An 18,313-nucleotide genomic window follows, 5' to 3' on the forward strand; every position below is an offset into this window, starting at 1 on the left:
TTGAGGTAGCACAGCCCAAGCAGCTCAGCATACCTCATCTCAGCACTTGCACATCAGCCCAGGCCTTTGGAGATGCAGAAAGGAATCACTCCCAGGAAAATTGTTCGAACCCAGAGGCCTGGAGAGAAGGCTAGCAGAGATTGCCTATGCCTTCCCATGTAAGAAAAACCCTGAGTTGAAAGTTACCTGCCTTTCTTCTGAAGAACTATATGTTTTTAACTAAATAAATTCCCCTTATTAAAAGCCAATCCATCTCTGGTGTGTTGCATTCTGGCAGCTAGCAAACTGGAACAAGTACCTTCCTAAACTTGCAAGGTACAGCCTTCAGAGGTTGTTTCTGCACAACCTTCTGAACTTCTCCAGAGAAACATTTCTCAGTCATGCTTAATGAAACCTTGTACACAGACCCATTTTTGTGGTTTTATAGAGCTTCAATTTTGTCCCAGCCTCCACATTCTTCAATCATTATACTAAGTTTCTCAGTTTCACCTAGTTTCTCAGCAACCTGAAGGATATTTGAAATGACATCCAAAATAACCAGTACAATTTGATGTTTCACAGTTAAAAAGTTCATCAGTGGTTCTACTACACCATAGTGGACGACATATACAAACTGTTCAGCTGTTCTACTGCTTATATAGTTGGTCATAGCCCATATGGCTTTCTTTTTTGTCATAAAGTCTGCCTTAAAAAGAATGCTGATGAGAACTGGGACTAATCCATGATTCACTGCTTGCTGTATTTAGTCCTGATGGCCAGCTGTGGTGTTTGACATTGTCCATGTAGCTTCCTTCTGAATATTAGTTTTGGTAACCCCAGCAGGTTGGGAAAGACGTCATGTGCTGGGGCTGTGCTATGTTGAGCTCTCTCGTTTAAGCACCAACCAATTAAATCAAACATCATTCATTGCAGCAGGCACGCCTCCTTGCCGACTGCAGATGTAATCAGCAACAGATGAAGTTCACATGCCATTGGCTCATGTCCATAGCGGTAGAACTAGGCACCTGCACCTGGCCAAGCTGACACTTGAATCTAACTACCACATGCTCCCACCTCTGTTACAAACTGAGTCTGTTGGTCCCAGTGACAGCACTTCCTCTGGCTCTTGGTGCAGGAGTCACAGTTGTTAATTCAGTAACCCCTAGAGTCTTCACCAGCAGGGACACAGCTCTAGTTCCCACGACCCCTTCAGTCCGTTCATTTGGACCATCAGTGAGCTATGAAATGGCCACCAGGTATCTGCTGATACTTCTGAGTCCTCTTGATACAGGAAGCACAGTAAAGTGGGAAGAATTTGCCCCACAGCATCTAATGGGGGTGCAGGATTCTTGTTCCCACAAAGGTTGGAAAGTGTTCAGGTAAGATTACTTAAGTAACCACTGCTGAAGATGACATATCAAGAACTGCAAGTAGGGCCAACAGGATCGACCACAGCGTATTTGATAACCAAGTCTTGGAAAGTTGAGCCACCACCTGCATTGTTTCCTAGAGCCCATACAGTTTGTTCACTGATATGAGCATGGGGAGCCCTGGGGTAGCACCTCCATCTGCCATAACGCTGGCCTGTCCTGCTGTCCCAGGAGTGGTGTTAGTGAGTGCCCACGCAGGGTCAGACTGCATGGGAGCATTGTCACTTCTGCCCAAAAAGGACATGCATTTTAGGATCAAACCAACCTGGCCTGTGTTGTCTATGGGGGGCTGATTTTCCCTAGAAAGCAGTTTCTTGGCAGCTTGAGTAGCTTGGAGCTGGCTTTCCAAATTGTTGCTGTTTATGCCTTTGACAGTTTCATAACAGGCCAGTTTACAGTGCTATGGTTGTTAGGATTTTCCATAACAGTGGGAAAGGAAGAGAGCTGGCATTTATCTGTTTCATCATCTGGTCATCCTTAGCTTTTTCCAGCTCCAAACTAACGTCTCTATGCCACAGCCCATTTCTGTGCTGCCTTTCCCCTTGCTCTTGAATCTGTTAAGGGGCAGCTTTGAATTGGCGTGCTAATTGTTAGGCATGGTTGTGAGATGAAAGGAGGGAGTTCAGGAGCAGGTTGGGCTCCACAGGTGTAGAAGTGGGGGCGCAGGGCACTGACTGGACACGACCACCGTGGCTCCGCCCAAAGACTCTGTTTTGTGTTTTTAGATAATTTGTAGGTTTACAGAAAAGTCATGCATAAAAAACAAAGTTCCCAAATACCACCCTATTATTAATACCATGCATTAGTGTGGTATATTGGTTACAACTCATGAAAGAGTGTTTTTCTAATTGTGCTATTAGTTAGGGTCTGTTGTACCCATAGAGTTCCCTGCTGCCCGGTCCTGTGAGCTGGCATTTTTTTCCCTTGCTGGAACCGTAGCTCCCGGTACTTTTACAGGACTGGAGATTTTCTGTATTTAAAAAGGTGGTGTTGATGCTCAGGGATGCAAATATTTAGAGCTATTTTTTGGTTTCTAAGGGGTGGAACTTGGTAGAGCCCAAGTTTCTTGAAATGTGCCTTAAGCACTCCTACAGGCTTGGGAGGTTTGAGATGATGGGCCTGGATGTGATGGGCTGGAGGGTCTTAGAGTCATGGCGTGGACAGGCACACTCCCACTTACCCTGCACACCAGGCTCAGAAGGGAGGATATGAGGGGCCAAGAGGGACCTGGCAGGCAGGGTGGTCCCGGGAGGATTGGTAGACACTCCCCTGGTGGGTCAGGGAGAAAGCGTTCTTGGCAGAGGGTTCGACTTCTGCCAAGGCACCATGTGTGGAAAGCATTGATTCCACATAGGCTTGACGCTGTCACTTTGGGCAAGACACAGAGTACTGGGCGTTGTGGGACACAGCAGTGATTTGGACGTCATCATCTCCCATCCCAAGAGGCAGAAGCAGATTTGTGAAAATCAAAGATATTTCAAAGCAAAATGTGGAAAATTTTTTTTTTGTTTGTCAGGAAGAAAATTTCCTAACATCACCGATATATGCAGTATGCAAATATTCAGTGCGCTGTTGATTTTGGTGTGTTTGGATTGTAGCTGGGCTTGCTGGGTCTGGTAGCAGTTTGTCACAAAGATGGGCTCTAGTGGAATGGTGATTTTCTGGATGTGCCAGGATAGGCGTGTGGTTTAAATCCCTCCTTCCAGCCTCCACAGGCCCACTCACCTGTCTGCTCCCCCGAAAGTCACTTCCGGGATGGAAGACGTTACTGGTGGGAGTTTGCTGTGCGTGTAGATGCACTGGGGACACAGGCTGACCATACCTGTGGCGTACAGGATCATCTTGTGACTGGCCTCGTAGCTCCTGCATTTCTGTGACTCGGACATGGTTCAGTCCTCAGAAGCATGAATGTGCCAGGCACCCCGAGCCCCTTGGATGAACTGACAGGCCTTTCCTCATTTCCGGATTAGTAGTTACTGATGTATGCCTTTCTATAGCAGTACTGTCAGGGTACAAACCTCAAGGTTTGTGCTGGTTTTGCGCTGACTTTTGGTATAGCTCATGGTGTCTCCGGCCCTAGGGGTACATTAGGGAAGGCCCCACTACTTTCCAGTTCTGGGTGCCCAGCGGGCACTTGGTGCTCAGGGACTGGGCAGGGGCGGCTAGCCTGCTGCATGGTGCTGGCGGCCCTGTCTCCATAATTTCCACCTGAAATGGTAAACTAGAGGTGAGAGTTACTTAATGTTTCTATCGTGAAGCTTGTTAAACACAGAACGGTGCATTGGAAAATATGACTTATTTTAAGGAAAGTAAATATCAGCATGCCTGCAGAATGAGTGACTCATACTGGTGCTGTCTGTTGAGGAAGTGAGTTAATGTTGTCAGAGATGTTGCTCACCTGCTAAACTGGGAGCAAAGCTTTTCTGCCTTAAACTTAGCTGAGCAGTCGGCGTTAAAAGCTGCTCTGCTAGAAGTAAAAGGTGGGAAAGGCCCTGGCCGTGAGACACTCCCACACTCCCTATACGCCCAGGGTGTGCTCCTGCAGCTCTTGTGCTGCCAGAGCGGAGGCCAGCGGCCAGGGCCTGTGGAGGTGCTAGCTGAGTGTCCCCCTAGACTGTGTTGGCCACCCTGAGGGGTCTGCCTGCAGGGCGGCCTGAGAGAAGCTTGCACACCCCTCAGGGCATGTCCAGTAGAAACCAGGCCACATGTGACTTAATTCAAGTTAAGGATTCCTCATTCCCAGGATAAGCGGCCGTGGGTGAGAACAGTGGCACCGATGACGGAGTGTGTCCCTTCTCAGGGGGCTCTGCAGCCTCACTGGCCTCACCTTGGGTGCCTTTAGGGAACCACGTGTAACTTAATATTTGTAGACTTATTTGCTGAATTAAAGATATACATTTATTTACCTGATGAATGAAAATTGGAACCCAAATGTTAATCTCAGAATTGTTACTTCACATCTAATAAATGAGAGTTAATAAAATGTCTTTTCTCTTTCTCTCCTATTAGGCACCATACTATTAGTTGGTTTGACTTCAAACCATTTACAAGATTTCCTTTCAGTCGCCTCTACAAAATGAGAAGCACAGAGCCGTCCTTCACAGGAACCCTGGGCTGTTGCTAATGGAGAGAAGCCAGATTTGCTAGCAGGTCCCGGTGGCCCCTGGCCTGGGTTGGCTGGCCATGGATGGAGCCTCTCCCATACGGGATGGTGTCGCGGAGGATGGCTCCAGCAGCGGTACCACTGCCCGCCCAGGAGCTCTCCTGGGGCCCACCAGTGCACTGGAGCTGTCCGACCTGCAAGGCAAGGCCCAGAGTGAGGCCCCTGAGCTGCGGTGGGCTGGGGGCCAGGGCTGCACAGCGGGCTTGGAGGAGGACGGCCCTGCCCAGGGCCGCTCGGGGTGTTCTCTCAGCCAGCACTTGCTGCAGCCCTGCCCATGCTCCTTGCTCTAGGGCACCGGGCTTTCTCCAAACATGACTGTTCCCTGCCTGCACATCTAATGTTGGGTGGCTTGGTTGCCAGTTTTTGATGACTGAGATCCCAGAAAGGTCCTTCATGACCTAAGGTTTATGGAATCCCATTTGTATGTTACCTCATGGGTTGTTTATACATCAGAAGCCAAGCGTTAAGGACATGGCTGGGTCCTCATGTACCTCCTAGGCAGACGGTGTCGTCATGCATCATGTGCCTTAAAATGATGCAATTCAGTGTGTGGCAGTTTACTAGCAGAAATTGCATTTTAGTTCTTTTAAGATGATATTCAGGCACTTAAAATAGCTTTCATGATTATTGCTATCTGAGTGCCAGGTAAGGCAGGTAATGAAGCATCAGGTTTAGGAGCCTGGTTCTGCCAATCAAACCTGAGCTCTGCCACTTAAAGGCCATCTCCCTCGGGCAAGGTTTCTCAGCCTCAGTTTCTTCTTTTACCAGTGGGAGGCTCATGGCCTACCTCCTAGGGTCATTCGGAGAGTGCCAGGTACTGGGAAGGTGGGGCTGCTCTTGTCCTTGTCTCTGTAATAAGGCCTCTGATGGGAAATGATAAAGTCCTATTGTTCATTGGACCTTTTTACTTTCAGGTACATTTAAGTGCAGTATGATAACCAAAACAGTTTGTTCTGTATACCAGAAGGTTTGGAGACTCTTCCAGACTATAAGCATAGCAGAAAGTGGCATCACCGTCCTTGACTTGTGTCTGAAGTGTGCAGCCTGGCCTGAGGAGCTTGAGCCGATGCTTGTGGTCTCTTAGGGCTCTGGTGATCCTTCCTTGTTTCTACTCCTCAGTCATCGCGTCCCTAGTTTTATTCTGACTTTGCCTTCCTGACACTACTTAGGGGTATTAGTTGGGATTTAAGTTTGCAAGGAATAGAAACTGTGAATCAGCTTGAGCCAAGAAGGACTCTGCAGGACACATCTTGGTAATGCTGACCCTGGTGTGCAACAGGTACGTTGCCAGCCTTGGGTCCACCAGAGCCGCATGTGGACGGCCTCCGGGCCCTGGCAGCCTCTCTCTCCCCTCTCCCCGCACACCAGCTTGGTTCTGTGGCTTCCAGGGTGGAACCCAGGTTCATTGCACGAAACTGTGAAACTTGTTTTTGAGCAAAGTGGAGAAAAAACTAAAAATGATTTCATGGTATGAAGTTTTTCTTCTTTTTGGTAAGGAAATATGTTTTAGTTAGTGTAGTAGGTCTTTCTGTTAGAATAGTGTTAATGGGTGAAACTGAATTTAGTGTCTGATTGTGGTGGTTTGGAGCTGTCACTTGTCAAGCTTGAATTTTTGTCTAATGGTTTTCAATTGAGCTAGCCAAGAAGTATGTACTCTGGGTGCTATGCTCCGCCGGACCGGGCTCTTCCCAGTCGGGTCATTGGTCTCCGCCCTTGTCTTCAGCTCTTTTTTGGAGGAGGACTTTATGGTCTGAGATGACTAGCTCAGCTCTTTGTAACTGGCATGCTATGACTGCTAGCTGCTGTGGCTGTCTGTTAGGAACTAGTTGTCAGCTATGTTTTAAGATTTTGTTTTTCTATTTATTTATTTATTTGGGGGAGATGCATGGTCCAGAAATTGAACCCAGGTCTCCCACGTGGCAGGCGAGAATCCTACTACTGAGCTACCCACATACCGCCCTCAATTTATTTTTTAAACAAACTTTCATAAGATTTCTCATTGGCCTTATTTAAATGAAAAGAAAATATTGCCGTTTAAATTCTACACCTATTGTGCAGGAGGTGAAATAATTTTACAGGTGAAGGTATTGAGGCCAGAGACTTGTGACTTTTCCAAATCTACCTGCCAGTGGGAAGAAAAAAGAGACCTTGTCCTTCTAAGTGAACAAACTTAGGTGAAAATTACGTTCATGTTCATATGTCTCAATTTTTTTTTGTCCTACTTTAGCTGTGTTTTCAAAATGACTTGATATTGTTTTTTAAAAAATGTGATGGCCCAAAGCTGCTTTCTTTTTCTAGTTGCCAATGTGAAAGGAAACAAAATCTCAGCTGAAAGAGGAAGCCTGGATACACCTAGCATGGGGGACGTCTGCCAGAATGGGCCAGCACCGCCTTTTCCAGGCCTGCCCCTGCCTCTCGATCCTGTCCCGAGCCCAGTGGGTCCTGAGTCATCCCCAGGTGTGGCTGGATTCCATGACAGCCTACAGAAGTCTGAGGGGACTAGTGCTGAGGGCAGTATTAGAAATGAAGCTTTGCAGTCTCTCAAACTGAGTCTTCCTATGCAAGAAACACAACTGTGTAAGCATCTGTTTGCTATTGAACCTCTTCCCTGTTGCCCTCCTCAGAGCCTCTATCATTGTCGTTTGTCACTCTGTTTACCTTTTTGCGGCAAATGAAGAATTGTGTTCCTTAGCCATTTGCTCTCTTATTACTGTGGTGATGTGTATTTAATAAGATGGTTTCATTTTTAAGAGAGAAAATACCCTTGTGTGTTGACACTGTTGTATGTCTGATATTGAGGCTGGTACTTCAGCTCTCTAAAGAGCCAGTGCTGGGTGGCCTTCGCCACTCCTGAATGGCCAGCAGGAAAACAGTAGTGCTTATGCACTGAAGCCTTTCTCTTATGAATTACTTTAATCAGCACTGATCATGTGCTGAACTCCAGGGTTGCCAACTGGCAGCGTGTGAGCCCAAGAAATGTCCAGCCGTTTCCTTACACCCGCACATACATATGTTTACATGCTGGGGTCATATTCTGCCCACTGTTTTTGTCCTGATGCCTTGTGCCCCTCATCCCTATCAGATTCTACAGCTGCCCTTCAGGTAAGTCATGTTCTCATATGCCCCTTCACAGGCCTCAGTAAACACAACCAAGGCTTTTTGGAAATTCTTTTTAAAAATGTGGTCTTTTTTCCCCTCACTCAGCATTATCAGGTAGAAATTCCTCTGAGTTGTGTGAGACAGCTCCAAATCCATTCTTTTTGACAGCTGCGTAACAGGCCCTACTGTGATAGAATCAGTGGCATGGGCTGTTCTGCTCGCTGTGCTCTAGTTCTCGGCCAGGTGAATTACACTACAGTAGACATCTTGGCCCGTGTGTCTTGTGACTTAGTATTTTAATTTCTATGGGCTTCTTGCCCAGAAGTGGAATTGTTTGGTCAGAAACACCGTGCATCTTTATTTTCATCCTGTGTGGTCCCGCTGCCGCCGTGGTGGCAATGAGTGAGTGCACTGTGTCTCCCTCTTCCCCCAGCAGTAGACACCGGGTTTAGCTCTGAGTAGCCTTGTGCATGTAAGCTGATATTTCACTGTTACGTTAATTTGCACTTCCCTGTTACTAGTGAATTTGAGCATCTTTTTATCTTTTTGTTGCCATTTGGACATTCTCTTCCATGAATTATCTATTCATGTCTTTGGCCCATTTTTCTTTTGGGTTGTTAGTCTTTTTCTTCACAAGTATTACTATGTTAGGGCTACAGTGTGTTTTAAAATTTGCCAAAAATTAGACAGCGTTTAAATGAAGGGGTATCATATAAAGGTTGGATCCTGTATCTAGGTTCCCCCATGGCAGTAGTCTGAGGCATACCTTCTCGGGTGGCAGCAGGTGGCCCCTTGACTGGGCTCATGCCACGTGTCACCCAGCTTGCAGCACCACCTCACGTGCGTCCAGCCTAGTTTGCTGATTTATTTACCTGCCTGATACCAAGCCATCTGGGCCAGGTTAGCCTTGTGAAAAATATTAGAGATTTTTTCAGTGATTAAAATATATAAATGAATAATGATACTGATGAATTTCTAGTGACAGTGAGTTTATGGGTTATTTAAAACAACATCTGCTTATGTCTGCAAAATTCATATTTGAAAATAGTGTCATGTATGAGAAGTTAATGTGTTACTACGTTTATCTGCTCTCATCAGTGTATTAACACTGATTGGCCATTCTGCTGATATATTAAAGAAGAGTAAAGCCATAAATTTGAAAATAGGGGGAAAAGTGGCAGCACTAGTTTTGTAACTAATACCTTTTGTACTCACTATATACCCCTTTATTTCTCATAATAGTAATAATAACAGGTTTGGGGTGTACATATATGTGTGTATGTAGGCTATACGCTTATGTTTTTAATAGTATTGTTGGCTGAAAAGTAGCTCTTTCCCCTTCTGTCTTTATGCACAATCCCTGGGCTTGAGTCCCCAGTCCCTGGCCACTACGGGCAGATGCCCACTGGCCTTTACTCTTTGGTTGGTCACTGTAACGTCAGACTGTCCAGTGGTTTTATGGCTTTAATGAATAATGTCTAAGTACAGCCAGCTTGCGTAAGTACTCTTGCTTTTATTAAACCTTACTGTACTATAACTTGTTACTGCAGAAATTTAGATAAGCTGTGGATCAAATTATATCCCAAATGTAATGGCATGAAGAAAGCATTTGTCACACGAGCACATGATGGGCGTTGCTCTTGTTCTCATCCTGGAACATGACTGCCTCTGATGGCCCCTAACGGCCAGGTGATGCGTGCCTGTTGTAAAGCCGGAGGGCAGAGTGGGGCTCGGTGAGAACTGCGGGCCCCTGTGCCTCAGGAAATTGCCCTCCCAGGCTGCCCGTGCAGCTCTCTTTGTTATGATGAGATTCATTGTGGCGCTCTTCCGTTCAGCAGCTGGGTGTCCCTAGGAAGTGAACCTGAGTGCCAGAGCTGGAACGTCTGTGTCACAAGGTAGATGTGCTCACAGTCATGGTTTTCTCTCTACTCTGCAGTTGTCCTCAAGTCTGCGTGATTAGGAGCGAAAGTATAATGTAATTTGGGCTATAATTTGATCCGAAACAAGGTCCTTGACACTTTATGAGTTTTTAAATGGCCATTTCCACACTGCAGGCTCAAAAGAGGCTTCCCTGCCCCTGGAGAAAGAGGAGCAGATCCGACTTCAAGCTCGGAAGCGTTTGGAAGAACAGCTCAGACAGTACCGAGTGAAGCGGCAGCAGGAAAGGGTGAGTCTCCCTCTTTTGTTCAAGCTCATTGTCTTAGTTTGCTAGCTGCCGGAATGCAATATACCAGAAACAGAATGACTTTTAAAAAGGGGAATTTATTAAGTTACAACTTTACAGTTTCTAAAGCCATGAAAATGTCCCAATTAAAGAAAGTCTATAAAAATGACCAAATTAAGGCACCAACAAGAGGTTACCTTCACTTAAGAAAGGCCGATGATCAGCAGGTAAGAGTGCTTGCCTGCCATGCCTGAGGACCCGGGTTCAATTCCCAGTGCCTGCCCATGTTAAAAAAAAAACAAAACAAAGACCGATGAAGTTCAGGGTTTCTCTCTCAGCTGGAAACGCATTGCGAAGATGGCGACATCTGCTAGCTTTCTCTCCAGGCTTCTTGTTTCGTGAAGCTCCCTCAGGTGTTTTCGTTCTTTGACTCTAAAGGCCTCTGGCTGTGTGGGCTCTAAAGCTTTTTCCAAATTGGTTTCCTGTTCAAGGGCTCCAGTAAGCAATCCCACCTTGAATGGGGTGGAGACGCATCTCCGTGGAAACCATCTTATCAAAAGTCACCACTCCCAATTGGGTGGGTCACATCTCCATGGCAACAATCAAAAAGCTCCCAGCCAGCAATATTGGATGAGGATTAATGGACATGGCTTTTCTGGGGTCCACAGCAGGTTCAAACTGGCATACTGATGAAAAGCTCCATGTATAAAAGACGGTAATTAGACATAATTGCCGGATCTGCTGTTTGTTTCTGTGTGAAGAGAGGACCTGGTGGGCTCTCTACTGCTGCTACCTGGGCTCCTGTTTGCATCTCTGAAAGACTGTTTTGCTCAGGTTGTTCTTACCCTCTGGAGATTTCTGCTGCTGTCAGGTCCCTCTTCCCTTAGAACAGTGTTGATTCCTGAATCTGCAGTTTGGAAAGCAAAGAAAATAAATACTAGCATGTCACTACTCCCTCTTACTTAGCAGCTGGTCACGTGGTCAGACAAGATTGCTTTGATAAATAATTCTACAAAATTCCTAGAGTGAGTTTTATTTAGAGTAAAACTGTAAAACTCTTTGTTAGGATGGTATTTAAAACCATCTTTTTAATCACATTGAGTAAGTTTAAGCAAGGACTATATGAATGTTCATTTTGTAGTTTTTGCAATTTTCTGTGAACTTGAGGTCTTTCAACTTAATTTATTTAGAATAAAATTTAAATAACTTTAACAAAAATACATTGAGGGTTTTAGTAGTACTGTGTCTCAGAGTTAGCGTTTCATTTTCCCTGAGGTGTACCCTGCTTTGCTGGTGGCCACCGCCCTGGGGCAGACACAGGAGGTCTGGGGAGGACCTCACCGACTTTGTGGGAGGAGTGGATTAAGGGAGGGCTGCCCGCAGTCACCCAGCCTGGCCCACTAGACAGTCAGTAGTTCATTGTGTGCCAGGCCACCCTGTGTTAAATTCCTTATAGACCTGTAATAACAAGCATTACACAGTGTGTGAAATTAGTGACAATTAGGAAGAAATGACTGGTGCGGGGTTCAGTGACTTGCTGGAGGTCACACAGCAGTAAAGTGGGGGGCCAAGACCCCAGCTGGGGTCACCTCACAGACCCTCCATCTGGGGCCTTAAAAACCTGCCCCACTTGTGACGTCTACATGGATTGTTGGACTGTGGTTGATGTGCCAGGAGTTCAGATTTAAATTTCACATGTGAAAATTTAACATGCTTCCCCACTTTAAGAAGTTAGACCTCTCTATAAAAAGCACTAGTAGTTGAAAGCACTTCTCACAGGTGGTGGACGGAGGGTCATCCCAGTGCCATCAGGTCCTGCAGGGACACCCTCGCAGCTCCACTGCCTTGCACACCCTGGGGGGCAGGGGGGAAGGCCCCCTCCCTTGCTCTAGGAGGCAGGGCCCATGGCAGCCCCAGGGCGTTGGCCCCTGCTGTGGAGGTGTCCACCTCCCCCAGCCACCGCCCAGCCCATTTGTGGGTGCAGCCCTGTGATCCCACCCCCCCGTGCAAACCCTCCTCACTGTAGAGGCCCCACGCTTGGGACGGGGGGCTACTTCCAGGCTCTAGACGGATGGTGTCATTGTAGCCTGGGGGTTGGGCCCCCTTGGGGACAGCCCCCCCTGCCCTGCCTGCCCTTCACTGTGCATTACTACTCTTCCTGCTCCTTTTTTTTTATTTATTTATTAAAAAAATATATAAAATAAACAATGTACATAATCAGTAATTCACAATATCATCACTTAGTTTGCATATTCGTCATTTCTTAGAACATTTGCATTAATTCAGAAAAAGAAATAAAACGACAATAGAAAAAGAAATAAAATGAACACAGGGAAGAAAAAAAAAGATTATGCCTAACATACCCCTTACCCCTTGCTTTCATTGATCACTAGCATTTAAACTGAATTTATTCTAAGCATTTGTTCCCTCTATTATTTATTTTTATTCCATACGTTCTACTCCTTTGTTGACAAGGTAGATAAAAGGAGCATCAGACACAAGGTTTTCACAATCACACAGTCACATTGTGAAAACTATATCATTATTCAATCATCCTCAAGAAACATGGCTACTGGAACACAGCTCTACATTTTCAGGCAGTTCCCTCCAGCCTCTCCATTATGTCTTGAATAACAAGATGATCTTCCTGCTCCTTTATTACTCCAGCTGCAGTCCAGCAACAGTTTGCGATGTTTCTTATCCTGCCCTTATATACCTCCTCCACCGATATAGAACATGGGATATTTTAATTGGGATTATGTTGATTCCGTAGAATAACATAGAATTGAAAATTCTTCAATAAGAGAAAGTCTTGTTGAAAGAACAGTAAGGTAGGGTATTTTTCCTTCGTCTCCAGTGCCCCCAAGGCCATTTTGGAAGTTATAGCTAATACAGTAAGAAAAAGAAGTAAGAGGGTAGAGCTAGCACAAAAGAAGAGAAATGCTACTATTTGCAGGAATAGGTAATGCCTAGGAAAACTATTCTGTTGGAAAATGTTGTAAGACTTAGTTCAAATTATAAATACAAGAAAATCAGTAGTTGACTAACATGCCCAATTATAAAATTAGTAGGAAAAGATAACATTTATAAAGTAACAAAAGTTACGAAAAATCTAGGAATTAAAGTAAAATGGCAAAAATGTGTTTAGAATCTGGATGAAGTAGACTACGTAACTTAGTTTGTTGAGGGATATTAAAGTAGGCATGAATAAATGCAGGGAAACAGCTCACTATCCCCTATGGAATTATGAGTTTAAAATAGTTCTAATCACAGTTTAAAGAGATGAGAGCTCTGGAAGTTTGTGGCTAGAAGCCGGAGAGCCCTAGTACTTTTTGTTTTTAATGTTATCTGGAATAATAAACACTGGAGAAAAGCCAGAAAAGTTTTGTAAAAGGGGCATGATGAGGAAGGCCTTGAGGTAATAGGTAATTTTTAAGTGCTGCAAAGTCATAGTCATTAAAAGCTCATGCTCCAAATAAAATCAGAAGGAAAGAGACACACTGAAGACTGAGATGGTATAATGTTGAAATGCCTAGACTGTATAATGATAGTGACTAAATATGCAAATTTAAAAATGTTTTGCATGAGGAAGAACAAAGGAATGTCAATAATGCAGGGTGTTGAAAATAGATAGTAATTATTATTTTAAAATTTTAACTTATGTGTGAGACTAAAGCAAAAAATATTTATTTGGTGCAAAATTTTTATTTTGACTAGTACATTTCCCAATACAACTTATGTGGACAGCTTACTCAACACCGTAAGTACATGGAACCTTGAGTAGGGCACGAGATTTTGAAGGTTTGTCCAGAGTGATGCCTTGATAAATCCCAGAAGGATTTGAACAGTGAATAAAAAAGTATTTGCAAAGTCCCCTAGGGGGAATGGTGAGAAAGGTGGATATTCAACTTTCCCAAGTGGAGAATTCTTGATATTCCCACAAGCAGTGTGGACAACCAAAGTAATAGACTGAGCCCCCAGTCTTGGGGTTTGTTCATATAAAATTTAACCCCGCAAAGGATAGACTAATCCTACTTAAAATTAAACCTAAGCGTCACCCCCAAGAGAACCTCTTTTTTATTGCTCAGATGTGGCCTCTCTCTCCAGCCAACACAACAAGCAAACTCACTACCCTTCCCCTGTCTCCGTGGGACATGACTCCCAGGGGTGTGGACCTTCCTGGCAATGTGGGACAGAAATCCTAGAATGAACTGGGACTTCGCATCAAGGGATTGAGAAAACCTTCTTGACCAAAAGGGGGAAGGGTGAAATGAGACAAAATAAAGTGTCAATGGCTGAGAGATTCCAAACAGAATCGAGAGGTTATCCTGGAGGGTATTCTTCTTATACATTAAATAGATATCATCTTGTTAGTTAAGATGTAATGGAGAGGCTGGAGGGAAGTGCCTGAAAATGTAGAGCTGTGTTCCAGTAGTTATGTTTCTTGAAGATGATTGTATAATGATATAGCTTTCACAGTGTGACTGTGTGATTGTGAAAACCTTGTATCTAATGCTCCTTTTATCTACCTTATGGACAGATGAGTAAAACATATGGATTAAAAATAAATAATAGGGGGAACAAATGTTAAAATAAATTTAGTAGATTGAAATGCTAGTGATCAATGAAAGGGAGGGGTGAGGGATATGGTATGTATGAATTATTTTTCTGTTTTCTTTTTATTTTTTTTCTGAATCCATGCAAGTGTTCTAAGAAATGATCATGATGAATATACAACTATGCAATGAATAAAAAAAAGAATGTTTATGTTGTGAAAACAAAGAAACAAATGAAAAAAAGCTTGTGCTCTGGACTGGTCAGTGGGAGGTTGGGAGGTTGGAAGGCCTCGGGGTGTGGGAGCACCCTGAGAGGGGAGGTGGACGCCCCGGTGTGTGCAGGCCGCATGGAGGGCACAGCTCTTCTGGTGGCTGTCTTAGAAGGCTGTTTGTCAGTTTAAATATAGTCTTTTGTCTCTGTTTCTTTCTCAGTCCCACCAACCTGTAACTAAGACCAGACTTTTCAGCACCCTCGATCCTGAGCTCATGCTCAATCCAGAAAACCTTCCACGGGCCAGCACGGTGGCAATGACAAAAGAATATTCCTTCCTGCGCACCAGTGTTCCCCGTGGGCCCAAGGTGGGCAGCCTCGGGCTCCTGACTCATCCTAAAGAGAAAAAAAGTTCCAAATCAAGCAAAATCCGGTCTCTGGCTGACTACAAAACGGAAGAGGCGAACACCGGGGCTGGTGGCGGGAGTGTCCTGGCTGCCGACCTTTCTCCGGGCACCATGAAGCAGAACAGAAGCAGCGTGGCCTCTGTTGTGTCCGAGGTCAGCCTGCCGCCCGATGATGAGGACCGTCTAGACGACGCTGCGCTGGCGGGAGACAGTGTGTCCGAGGCTGATGGAAGTGAAGTGGGCATAAGGCTCGACGGGAATGACAGTGACAGTTCTTCATACAGTGGTATTTCCACCCGGGGGGTGGTGGGCAGACGGGAAGCACCCTACGTGGTCAATGGCCAGGAGGTCACCGTGGAGGCCGTGGGCCAGTTCCCTTCGATTAAGGATGTCCTCCAGGCTGCAGAGGCTGAACATCGAAGCCGAGGGCAGGAAGTGGACGGGGGAGGACAGAGCCGGAGGGCCAGTGTTTCCAGCAGGTAGGCATGGGCCCCATGTGGGGAGGCACGCGGGCAGGAAGCATGCCTCAGGATGGCTCAGCCATCACACTTGTCGCCTGTCTGGTCTCCTTCCTGATACATGCTTTCCTTTCTCAAGAGCACCTTCGGTCTTTATCATTAGCATTTCATTGTAATAAAGCAACTCTGCTGCTTTGTAAGACATAGGATTCTGTCTGCAAATATTTTATAGGCAGTCTTCTGAAACTGCTCATACACTTACATGGGGTCATACTTCCAAGAGCATGTTCCAGGTTTGTAATGCCAGCTCTGTAGCTGGGAGTTTTAGTTGGTGCCATTCATTTTTTGCTTGCATTTTCTACATGAATCATTTATTTAAACAGTTTGGAGAGAGTGGCGGGGATTTGGGGACTTTGGAGCCCAGAGGAGCATGGAGGGCATGTAAGTGGTGTTTGCAGCCCCTGATGATTGTGCCTTTATCCTCTAGCGGCTCCATGGAGAGCTCTGTTGCCGAAACTCATGATGAAATGCTGCAGGTTCTTAAAGAAAAAATGAGACTTGAAGGACAGCTGGAAGCTTTATCATTAGAGGCTGGTCAGGTAATGGATATTTGATTAATTTTTTTCCTTTTTTTTTTTTTTAAAGTACTTTCATTGCAAAATCTTCACACACAGACATTCCATACATGATGTACAATCAGTGGCTCACAGTATCATCACATTATCGTTATGTAGTTGTGTATTCATCACCATGATCGTTTTTAGAACATTTATGTAACTACAGAAAAAGAAATAAAAAGAAAAAAGTGAAAAAATCTACATCCCATACTCCTTGCCCCTTCTTCTCATTGATAACTGGTATTTCAATCTACCTACTTTATTTTATCCCTTATCTGCCCCTATTATTTATTTATTTATTCTTCATATTTTTTACTCATCTGTCCATACCTTCGGTAAAAGGAGCAGCAGACACAAGATTTTCATAATCACACAGTCACATTTAAAAGCTGTATCTCTATACAGTTGTCTTCACGAATCAAAACTACTGGAACACAGCTGAACAGTTTCAGGTACTTCCCTCCAGCCACTCCAATACATCATAAACTAAAAATGGATATATATGTGTATACCCTCTCAACTCTGTCTGAAATCTCTCAGCCACCGAAAAACTTTATTTTGTCTCATTTCTCTTTCCCCTTTTGGTCAAGAAGACTTTCTCAATCCCTTGATGCTGGATCTTGGCTCATCCTGGGATTTCTGTCCCACATTGCCAGGGGGGGTTACACCCCTGGGAGTCATGTCCCACATAGAGGGGAAGGGCAGTAGGTTCACTTGCTGTGTCAGCTTAGAGGGAACACATCTGAGCAACAAAAGAGGTTCTCTGGGGATTACTCTTAGGCCTAATATAAGTGAGCTTAGCCTATCCTTTGCAGGAATAAGTTTCATAGTGGCAAACCTCAAAATTAAGGGCTTGGCATATTGATTTGGTTGTTTGATTGATTTTTTATGTTTTATGTTTGTAAAAAGAATATATAGTTCTTGTTTTCATACAAGGTTTTATAAATGTCAATAAAAAAGCTTTTCTATAGATGGTAATTAATATTTAAAACTTTAATGTATGTGTGAGATGAGCAAAAACTGTTTATTTGGTAGGAAATTTATATTTTGACTAGTGCATTTCCTAATATAACTTATGTGGATGGCTTAATCAAACATAGTACTTGGAACCTTGCATAAGGCATGAGATTTTGTAGGTTTGTCTGGAGTGATGCACAGATAAATCCCAGAGTGATTTGAACAGTGAATAGGGAAGTATTTGCAGAGTCCCCTAGGAGGAATGGTGAGAAAAGGGGAAATTCAGCTTCCCCAAATGGAGAATTCTTGATAGTCTCACAGGCAGTGGGCACAGCCAAAGCAGTCGGCTGAGCCTCCAATCTTGGTGTTTGTTCATATGAAACTTAATCCCGCAAAGAATAGACTAAACCTACTTAAAATTAGGCCTACGAGTCACCCCCAAGAGAACCTCTTTTGTTGCTCAGATGTGGCCTGTCTCTCTCCAGCCAACACAACAAGCAAACTCACCACCCTCCCCCTGTCTCCGTGGGACATGACTCCCAGGGGTGTGGACCTTCCTGGCAACGTGGGACAGAAATTGTAGAATGAGCTAGGACTCAGCATCAAGGGATTGAGAAGACCTTCTTGACCAAAAAGAGAAAGAGAGAAATGAGACAAAATAAAGTGTCAATGGCTGAGAGATTCTGAACAGAGTGAGGAGGTTATCCTGGGGGTTATTCTTACGCATTAGATAGATAACACCTTGTAGTCAAGATATAATGGAGAGGCTGGAGGGAAGTGCCTGAAAATGTAGAGCTGTGTTCCAGTAGTCATGTTTCTTGAAGATGATTGTATAATGATACAGCTTTCACAGTGTGACTGTGTGATTGTGAAAACCTTGTGTCTGATGCTCCTTTTATCTACCTTATCAACAGATGAGTGAAACATATGGACTAAAAATAAATAATGGGAACAAATGTTAAAATAAATTTAGATTGAAATGCTACTGATCAGTGAAAGGTAGGGGTAAGGGGTATGGTATGTATGAATTATTTTTTGTTGTCTTTTTATTTGTTTTTCTGAATAGATGCAAATGTTTTAAGAAATGATCATGATGATGAATCTGCAACTATATGATCATATTGTGAATTACTGATTATATATGTAGAACAGAATGATCAAATTAAGAATGTTTGCATTTGTTTATTGTATTTTTTTAAAAAATTAAAAAATAAAAAAAATAAAAAACTTTTCTATTATTGGTAGCAATATAATACCCAAATTTTCTTTATC

General features: G+C 44.3%; 1 protein-coding gene and 1 pseudogene across 5 annotated transcripts in view; one reads left to right on the forward strand and one right to left on the reverse strand.

Moving 5' to 3' along the window:
• Positions 1–18,313, forward strand: part of GOLGA3 (golgin A3) — an 82,666-nt gene that overhangs the window by 3,146 nt on the left and 61,207 nt on the right. For 2 of the 5 annotated variants that reach the window (XM_077159502.1, XM_077159501.1), the window contains exons 2-6: positions 4,419–4,725; positions 6,871–7,149; positions 9,726–9,838; positions 14,824–15,488; positions 15,955–16,066. In XM_077159502.1, coding sequence (XP_077015617.1) covers positions 4,593–4,725; positions 6,871–7,149; positions 9,726–9,838; positions 14,824–15,488; positions 15,955–16,066 — 1,302 coding nt within the window. In that variant the 5' untranslated portion in view covers positions 4,419–4,592. Of the gene's footprint in view, positions 1–990; positions 3,637–4,418; positions 4,726–6,870; positions 7,150–9,725; positions 9,839–14,823; positions 15,489–15,954; positions 16,067–18,313 lie in introns of those variants that run through there. The other 3 variants (XM_077159503.1, XM_077159504.1, XM_077159506.1) reach the window with 3 other exon arrangements.
• On the reverse strand, positions 303–2,007 carry LOC143683453 (importin subunit alpha-1-like; annotated as a pseudogene).

The sequence above is a fragment of the Tamandua tetradactyla genome, chromosome 5, assembly GCF_023851605.1.
Source record: "Tamandua tetradactyla isolate mTamTet1 chromosome 5, mTamTet1.pri, whole genome shotgun sequence".
Taxonomy (NCBI): Eukaryota; Metazoa; Chordata; class Mammalia; order Pilosa; family Myrmecophagidae; genus Tamandua; species Tamandua tetradactyla.